This window comes from Haliaeetus leucocephalus, unplaced genomic scaffold (genome assembly GCF_000737465.1).
Source record: "Haliaeetus leucocephalus isolate CR32 unplaced genomic scaffold, Haliaeetus_leucocephalus-4.0 Scaffold984, whole genome shotgun sequence".
In the NCBI taxonomy this organism is placed as follows: Eukaryota; Metazoa; Chordata; class Aves; order Accipitriformes; family Accipitridae; genus Haliaeetus; species Haliaeetus leucocephalus.
The window spans coordinates 269,392-279,329 of NW_010973420.1; the positions used below are offsets into that span (position 1 = coordinate 269,392).

A 9,938-nucleotide genomic window follows, 5' to 3' on the forward strand; every position below is an offset into this window, starting at 1 on the left:
AATAGCGGCACATCCTACCCTTTTTTTTACAAGAACAAGAAACATGTTGGCAAACTGATTTGTTTTATCCTCACCCACAACAACTGAACCTTCTCTTGCCAATGCTTTTTTTAGACTATGGGCAGAGCTGTGAGTACCATTACATGCCATGCTTTTCATGGGCCACCTTGAAGAAAAGTTTTTTATTTATTTTACCTGTGAAATACAGCCAGAAGTCACTGCATATGTAAAAGAGGACATTCATCTCAATTGAAAGTGGACCCACAGGGACATCAGATTCTTGAAAGACGCACTAACACACTGAGAACTTAACTTCATTGAAAACCATCCTTCCCCCTGATATGCTGACCTACACCGTCCTGCTTTGAACACTGCATGGAAAATTGGGGAACAATTGCAGCCTATACTGGAAAACATCTTACCTTGAAAAACATCTTTCTGGAAGCCACCTCTCAGAGCCATCAGACTGCTTCCCAGCCTTGTTATACTCCTCATCAGAACCAAACTACATGGAAAAGAGCTAGACTCTGAGCAAGAAACATATCCAGAGCTCCTGTGACAAATGCTTCCTCAAATAGTAGTCTTAGATCCTGCCCCGCTCTGCTTCCCAGCATGTCATATTTCTTTCCAGGCTACTAAATGTAGCTACACAAGTAAAATTACACCAGCACAGTGTCCCAGAGTGAACTCTGCTGCTCAGGTTCTTTGTCAGCTTTGTACCCAAATGCATCCAGAGTCTCAGACATACAAAGTGGGGTAAAGCTACAAATGCACATTGCCCTTCCCTGAACTACCACACCTGCAGACCGCAGAGAAGATTCTGGATCCGGAGCTTGATACCATCAAAATCTTCAGATATACACTACAGCTATGCCTACAGATGATGAGCGCTTAATATGCATCAGTATAGTCTGTGGTATCTCATGATAAACTTTCTAGCACTGTTTCAGCAGAGCTGTTTGCCAGTAAAGTGAAAACCTACACCTACCCAGCCGAGAGCTCCATTAATCTGAAAAGCCAAAAAGCAAACCAGTGAAATGTGACCTATGGCTTTACTTTAGAAAGCAGATTACAGCAGAAAGCTGTAAAAACCCAAGGAAAAGAGTCATTTTTCCCTCATATGCTCAGGCTCCTAGCCTTCTGCTAAATCTTCAAAGAATCAGGTAAAATGCAAGAAAGTAGGTTTATAAAAAGATCGGAGCCAGTCTTTTTCTTTCCCTCCTATTTACATTAAACTTTCTTAACCAGCTTAGTAGCAGCTGAGGAGATTGCCACTTTACAGATGTTATTAGCAGATGCCAGAAAACCCCTGGAGACTTTGGTGCAAAGTCTAATGTGAACAGGAATTTTGTTTTTCTTTGCTTTCTATCAGAAGACTAAAATTTCTTTGAATCTTTTTTTGCCCTAGTGCTCTCTTGATCTGGCTCACATCTCTCTGCATCTGTGCACAAGAGTGTCTGTTAATACACCTTCTGCATTAATTTGAAATCATCTCCCAGCCTACTTTGCTAAGCAAGAAACTAGCTGCATCATCTTAATTACCATTCTCAATTTTTTTGGTGGAAGTGGAATTTAACTGCATGTCTGCTGGTAACAGTAGTTCAGCATCTGCCTCTATTACATGGAATTGTGCTATTTCTTGATGGTATATAATAATGATTAAACTTTTGTTCAGTTATGGGCTATCCAGCGTTTACCCTACAGTATTATTGGACTCTGGACAACTTATATTAAGTATGTTTTATACTTAATTCTAAGTATTTTGCTTGTGTAAGCATCAATGGAAACAGCTTTTTTTTTCTTTTTTTTTTTTTTCCTTCATCCAGAAGCAAAGCATCTTAGCAGCTGAAAACAGCCTCTTCAGCAGCTACCTCCAGTTCCTTGAAAAAGGGAAGACTTGGTACAAAATGTGGGTGACCATCCCCAAGACTGAACCTCTTGTTCTGTATCTGCAAGGAAGTAGCCAGGTAAAATGGCATTTATGAGGGTTAACACACCACAAAAAAAAGGAAAAAAAAAGCGTAAGTTTAAATATGTCAAGCTGAGAAATAGGTCAAAGGATTTGGCTTGGTTTCAACAACAAAAATGAACTTTGTCTTCTGAATATAGCACAAAGCCTCAGAGATTTCAGATTTCCTTGTTATCTGTAGTTACTGCTGATATGGTTCTGAGCAAATGTTTAAGCTCATAGCTTTTCTTTTCCATTTTTTAATGAAAAAAGACAAAACAAGGATAACTTCGTTATGTTTTGCTTTTTTTAGAGGTTTCAGACAGGTATATTCAAAGGTTTTTTTTACCCCGTCATTAGGGAAAACACTTCTTGTAAAATGTATAGAGCTGTGAAGCAGTCTGAATATTGCAATTGCTGGTTCAAGCGTTTAGGTTTTTTTAAACCTAGTTCTGGGTTGAGAGGGTGGAGAATTTGTAGAGATGTAGATGTTCTTCATGTCCAAAAATGGACTGTGTTTGGTAAAGCTCCTTGTCGTAGCATGTGATTTTATCTTTACTTGAAATAATTACTCTGGTAAGTTTTTGTTGGTTTTTTTTTAAGTGTGCTGTTGAAGCATTTGTGTGTAATGAAAGTCAAGTGATAGAAATATCTATATCCAAGATAGAATATCCAAAATAGAAATATCAGTTATGCTTCCGGAGTACTGAAGATAAAGAATGACAATTCTGAAATGACATCCCCTATGTCTGGTTTTGTACATGGCATTTGACACGTTTATATAGAGCTTTGTTTTATCTCCTGGGTGGAATGGAAGAAGAAGTGGGTCCAAATTCAGCCTGCTATTACCCTGCTATAATTGTAGTGGTATGAAGGGTTTGCTTTTTATTAGTGTCAGTTTGTACGGCTGTAGCTAGGAACAGTCTGGGAACTAAATATTACCTATGGTTTTATAAAGCTATTCAAAGTAAAGCTTACCCCATAGCAAATGTTCAATAAGAAGTACGTGTTGTCCTTAGAAGTGTGTTTGGTTTGCTGCTTGTCAGCAAGAACACCTCTGATTTTAAACAACTGTGTGTAATGTTTGAAGCATAGTGCTTGAGAGACTGAAAGCTTGAATTTGGAGCTCCAGACACAGCCCACTTGGCTTTGTCTGGGATTCAAACCCCACACTGGGTAAGCTTCCAATTCGTCCCACGGGCAGCTAGCTGCCTGGCTTCCCTCCTAGTCAACAGGAGATGCATGACTGAAATTACAAGTTCAAAAAGCAAACGGCCTCAGACAAAGCACTAAAATGAATGCAACAAACCCAATCTTTAGATCTCTCTGGAGCCAGAGTCTGGGAAAAGGAAAAAAGCTTTAAAAAGCAAAGCAGAAAGAATGGCTTCACTGCCTAATGTTTCAACTGATGTGAAAGCTGTGCCTCAGCGAAGGACCAGCACAAGCTGTGTATCCCATACAAACCAAGCCAGAGTGTCTCACACAGGCAAGCTTGGGGAAGGAGAGTGAGAATAGAGGGAGAGAGGTCTAAATTCTTTGGCCTTTCTCACCCAGGAGCAACATATGTCGCCTAAAAGATGAGTGGAATGAGGAGTTGAGAGGAAGCAACGTCCCTTACATGGTATGACCTAGAAAGAGAGTTTCTCCTAGTGCCCAACTGACTGTTGCAGAACAGCGCAAATACTAACTCATGGGACATAAATCAGCTGTATTTAGTGCACAGCAGAATGATGCTCTATTGTCCAGGCCCACTCCTGACAGTCGTGCAAAGCCAGGGTTGGGTTGGAAGCTGAAGGAGCTTCTGTGCTTCAGATGCTACGTTCTTTGCTCCATGCCCTGCCAAATTTGATCTTGAGCCTCTATTGATATCATTAGTAAGATCCTATTTTTTAGGGGAAAAGGGTGCCTTTGACACTGGTTGTCGATTTTATGACAGTTAAATTTAGTGATTAGTGTCCTCAACTATTTCAGGTGTGAGAGAAATCTCCAAATAAAGCGTAGAGAAAGCATACAGGACAAGGTTGATCTATCTTACATTCAATAACCAAGCCAGGATTTACTATCAGGAATCACCAGTTGCAGGCTGAGACTATAAACAACAGAAATGAGTCCCTTCTTCAAGGGCCTACCATTCCCACTCGTATATTTTCTTCAATTTGCATCCAACTGAAGGAAAAAATTACAAAGCAAATCCCATTCCTTGATATTAACCCAACTTTCTTGTTAGTTCTGGTTTACATAGTATACACTAGACTTCTGAGAAGAATCTTTTCCAGAGCTGCTTTCGTGGTGGCTGAGTGTCTGGAACCAGTTGGGAACCACTCACGTGCTTGAATGTTGTTTTCCCAGGTGTTGTTTCATTTTGTACAACAACCTCAATACACCTCACAAGCCTCTTTAAGCCTGCAAAGATGCATTTCAGTGCCTAAAAAAAGAGCTGCCATTTGGGAATAATATTGCCAACAGTGTTATTAAAGGTCTTGAAACACAGACCAAGTGAAGCATGACTGCAGGAGTTTGAAAGTTGGGGGATTATTTTTAAAAAGAACAGAAAGAATAGCTGCCTCTTGGGAAGAAGGAGTAAACCCAGCTGAATCTGGAGCTTCTGATACTTTAAAAGCCCTGACAGCTTTCGTCCTCTGCACCCCCAGCCCTCACACCGAAGAAGGGATGCCAGTGCAGATGGAAATACGACTCACAGGCTTTAAAATAGCAATAAAACTGCTCTTTTGCTTTAGATCCTTGTTCCGGGAGAATGAATTAATCCCCTGAGTGTTCACGGTTTAAGTCTTGCATGAGGTTTATGCATGAGGATAAAATTCACAGCTTACTTAGGTATGGAAATCATGCCAATTTTGTCTGTCCTCAAACTGAGACAGAATTTGTGCAGCTGTTTGTCATGTTTATCTGAGTGGAATTATAGGAGTTTACTTATAAGCAAAGACCACCTCAAGCTTAAGGATCAGCAGTTTTATAGAAATTATTAGTCTGTCTTTCCAAGGGCTCCACCTAGAGCTTCTGCCCCCATTGGCCTTGTAAAATGTGCAGCTACCTCCACAGCTCTGACATTAACATACACCTGATTAAGAAATACAGAATTAAGGAGTTCCAGCTAGCTGGAGAAGTATTGAGTTTTGGAGAAATACAGAGGGTAAATCTAGTGTAGTGAGAGCTAGTGTATATAATAATTACTAGGTTTGATCCAAGAGAAAATTTTGCTTTATAAATTCTGAAGAAAAATCTTTTATTCATCATGTAAATGCATTTTACTCCTAGAAAATAAGGGAGTAGCTGAGTTTGGAGTTGAGCTCAGGGTTTTAGAGAAGTACTTTTGTGGCTTGTCTGTTGACCCTGTTTGGGTGAAGCTTTAATTGGCTCTGCAGAAAACTCTGCCTGTCCCTTTTCATGGTCCTTGCATCTTGGCACTCCATCGTATCACGGGAGTCTCTCAATGGTTTGTGCAAGGTTGGGATTAGATCATAAGTGGGTAGAGAGTGGAGTTTGGGTGGAAAAAACAGGGATTTTCTAAGCCTACTCAAAAGTAGGAGGGGAAAATGATAGTGGTCCATCAGTGGGTAACTGTTCTTCTGTGTAATTGTGTAAGAGAGCTTGAACACTGCCAAGAGATGTGCAGTGCGAGAGAGATGTCTATATGGAGGGGTGCATGAAATAGAACTGCCTGTATGGTGGAACTGAGCTATCCGTTCCCAAATCTTAAACCCTGGGTGTGGTAATGGCTGTAATAGAGCAATAAATAAATGCTTCTGTAGTTACCTAGATAAATAATGCATTAGTATTATGCTGCTTAGAGTCAGGATGAGTGCGCAATGCTTGTGATTACTGACAGCATTACACATCCAGTAGACTTTTGTGTATCACTCACTATCTCACGGAAATGATTGAAATCAAGCAAACCTCTTCTCAGCACTGGGTAGTTTGGTTTGATAAACTGCTGATATCAAGCAACCCTAGTATGTTGCATACAGAAATATTTTAAAATACCAAACAGTTCAACCAGCCAAATCCAGTAGGCTCTTAAAAACAGAATATGAAATTTTTCTCTCTGTGAGGCCTGTAAATCCTACTTACGTGCGCAGTGTAGGGCCCAAATTCCTTGTGTGTGCGGAATAGGCCCTGGGTTTGCTGGACTCCAGGTAGGAGGGGAAGGGCTCAGTGGCAGAGGAAATGCAGAGATGCTCGTGGCCCCGCAGAACGATCCGCTTCTGGTGTGTGGTATGACTCGAGGATGAATGCTTCACCTTTATCTGTTAGTAGCACAGCTTTTCAGAGATAATTTAAATCCCTTCCTTTTGGATCAGGCAGGTACAGAGAAAGTGGCAAAGGCATCATATTAAGAAAAGGGAGGAAGCAAGACCAAAGGCAGTCTGCTTAATTTGCCTGTGTCTGCATATGTTGGGTAGGTGTAACATGTACAATTCAAACATCAATTTGCTCTTACGCTGCACTTCTTGGCTACAAACAATACCATTTTTCATTGTCATGGGCAGCCTCCAATTTTACATGTGACAAGTCTTAGTGTCTATTTTTCTAAAACAAGATCAGTGAAGCAGGCATGGTTGAACTTGCATGTGCTGTTGTGCATTTTGTGTTCATCAGTCCCATATTTGCTTGCTTTGGCACTGCCTCGTATGCAGGTCTAGAGCTACTCTGTACATGCCAGTTCAAACTTCTGCATGTGCAAGACCTCCCTGTTTATATGGATGTGGCTGTGGTGTCAGGATCTGGAAATTGTGTGCTGCTTTTAAGACAACTACTTACACTCATCAAATAGGAGCTGAATTCTTTAGTGTTTGACCTAAAGCTGCTGTAAATCTCCTTGAATAGTCCTTGGTCGTCTTGAGTAGTGCTGCATTTTTGCATAACAATAGCAAGTAGTAGATTAATAAATCAGGAAGCCTGTATTGATTTAGTAAACGTCTAGGCACATTTTTAACTGTGTATTTTTTGCCCCTTTAGTTAATGTATTTGTTTGCATTGATGTGAGGCACTTCTGAAACTTGAATTACTTTAGTCTAAGTGTTAGAAAAATAATTTTTTTGCCATTGTTCTCAGAGGCGCGGTCCCCTTGCAGATTTACTAAGTCATCTGCGTTCAGTATGCGGTGACAAAAGAATGACTTTGCCACGTCTTTGTAGGATGCCTTGTTAGCTTTGGTATGAGGCTGCTACACAAGTAGCTGCTACAAGAGGCAACAGCTTCTTACAGGTGCTCGATGCCTGTGTGGTTTAGACTTCAGTTTGAAGCCTTTGAAAATGCTTTGCTGGCACCAGTTGAAACGAGTTGCTTGGTCATGGCACACCCTGCCTTGCCAAAGTACACCTTTCCTGAGAGCTTAGTAGAGGAGTTGGTTGGTGCTCAAGATGTGACTGTTAGAGAGCTGTATCACTCCTTAGATGTGTGAATTAATCTGGCCTTCAAAGGATGTTCAAGAATCTGAGCTTTGACTTCCTTGACAACTCTGAAAGGCGTCATAAATAACCCAAGACCTTCTGAGAAGATTCACTGATAGATTTAAAGTCTGAAATTCTCTTTTATTTCAAAGTGGTCTTCCCTGGTAGTTAGTTATCTCAGTGCCCAGCTCTGCTTATTTGTCTGCTTTTAACCAATCTTACAAATATCCTGTGAGGTTCAAAAGAGGCTACACCAAACTGTTCTCAGCTGGATCTGATTGCCTGTACCTAATGCAAAGGGGTTTTTTGTAAAAGACAACATGCATTAAGTTATGTGAAATTATATGAAAATCCCCAGCCATGCCACTGCTGGATCTGTATTCTTACTGTGAAAGGGAATCTGTTGAAGAATAAAGCACCAATAAGTCATTGCCTTTTATTGTTTTAAGTTAAGCAGTCGATATTGCATCTTCTCTTTTTTCTATGCTACAGTACTGAATGAGGAGCCGAATGCACGTGTACTCCAGAACTGTGTTCATATGCTTATTTAAGAGTGTGCGTGTGTGCTTGCTCTGTGGGCAGGGATGGCAGGCTGTGTCTCTAGCACGGAGGGGTTGTCAGCCGGCAGCACACACTGAGACACTCCAGTTTGGTGGGAGTTGTGGCGTAGCTGCCTAGCCTGAGCGTGTGCCTGGTGACCACGTCTCGGGTGTAGGGTAATGCATCTCCAATCACATCTTACTACTTCAAAGTGAGTTTTAAACTCTTTGAAGCAGGCGTTTCTTTAATCCCACTGAGAGAAAATCTTTCTTCCCTACTCAGTATACCCCCACTCCTCCCATTTCAAATACCATTTGTTGCTGAATTTTTACATTTGTTCTTTCTTCTTTAGGATGGACGGAGCCCACGTCCTATTCCTCTACCTGGATATGAAGTCAGTTTACCAGGTTCTGGTGAGAAATTTGAAGTGAAGCATGTTTTTAAGCTTTGCCAGTCCCAGCAAACTCTATATTTCAGTGCAGAAGATGAAGAACTGCAGATGAAATGGATGGAAATTCTCACCAAAGCAGCCAAAGGGGAAACTGAAGATACAGCTGAAGGGCTCAGCAACCCATAGAGCAAGTTCCATTTAGTTTCTTTCCTACATGCTATAAATCATCACTTGAATTTGGTATTCATGGCACTTTGGAATCTGTATGGCTTTATATTTTCATGTGTCTGCATAGGAAATTCAGTGGTTTCTCTCCTTTTATTGTACATTTCTCACGTACAGTAGTTACCTGGCATATATTATGTTAAAGGAAAAGGTAGTTGTAGTTGGTGGTGGTGTCGATGCTGGTTTTAAAACAAAAGACAAGGAGAAAAGCATTAATTATAACAAAGGTAATGGAAAACCATTCGTCTCTTGTTTTCCTAAATGTATATTTTCCAGTCCTTTTGATTGCTGTTCAGTGCAGGATGTGTATAGTCTGTGATTAGTTCTATAAATGCTGCCTTTTAAGTTAAATGTTGTAAAGGCTTGTGCTGGCCACTGACATTCCATTCTCTGTCCTCTCCTTCCTGGTAAAAGGTCTTTGTGAAGTGTGAGCAATGTACTGAGTATTTTCCCTTTGCTAAAACTATGTCTCTGCTATTTTGAGATGACCTGTTCACAAGACAAATACTGTAGAAGGGACTTCTAAAAATGACTGCAAACTGTGCAGAAAATAACATTAAGAAGCCTCATTGATTTTAAACATTTATAATATTGTTTTGTTTTCTTTTGAAACCAATACCTTCCTTCCTTCTATTTGAACCCATTTTGATGTAAGTGAACAAATGTTTTATACTGCAAACTGGGTTATGATCAATAAACAAGAACATTTTTAGTACACACAGTACAAAAAGGTGACTTTTTTGTTGTATTGGTTAATTTAAAAGTGACCTAGGATTTATTTATATAATTTGTAAATAATGTTTCATAAGTATTTTAAGAATTTTTAAAGGATCTCAGCTAATTAACAGGATTTAGCACATAGATTAAGAGATATTTGTATGAACTGAATTTGTAATTTAATTTTCCTGTTCACCTGTATTTGTCTTATTTTCAAACTTAAGTGCTTATCTATTTAAATAAAAATTCATGCAGTTAACTCCTGAGCCAGATTTCCAAGGCACAGCAAGCTTTAGGTCAACATTTAATATAGGTTTTAAAAAAACAAACAAAAAAACAGAACAAACAAACAAAAAAAAGGCATGTCTGTTCCTAGTGGTAGTAAGCATGTAGTACTGATAAAAATGAAATAAAATCTGTCACAGTACTGTATTTTTAAATGGTTTGGTTTAACTTTTGTTTCCTCTTCAGCCTTCTACATTTTCTGATATTGGTAGAAAGAAAGAGCTACTCCATACAGCCAGAGTTTGTTAGGATTGTTGAAAATTAGTGATCTGCATCAGTGAGTATTTTTCTTACCTGCAGAAAAGGATTTGGTTTTTTCCTTGTTTGGGGTTTGTTGGGTTTTTTTACTTTGGTATAATAAATCATATACCTGAAGTCCATGATGCTAAAAATTAGAAGCCATGTATTTAAGCAGCTACTG

At 39.7% G+C, this 9,938-nt stretch overlaps 1 protein-coding gene across 1 annotated transcript in view; it reads left to right on the top strand.

Moving 5' to 3' along the window:
- FGD3 (FYVE, RhoGEF and PH domain containing 3) overlaps nucleotides 1-9,235 on the top strand; it is a 60,221-nt gene extending 50,986 nt beyond the window's left edge. The window contains exons 18-19 of the mRNA XM_010584382.1: nucleotides 1,827-1,967; nucleotides 8,252-9,235. Of these exons, the coding sequence (XP_010582684.1) occupies nucleotides 1,827-1,967; nucleotides 8,252-8,476 (366 nt within the window). The 3' untranslated portion in view covers nucleotides 8,477-9,235. The remainder of the gene's footprint in view (nucleotides 1-1,826; nucleotides 1,968-8,251) is intronic.
- Nucleotides 9,236-9,938: the final 703 nt, after the last annotated feature.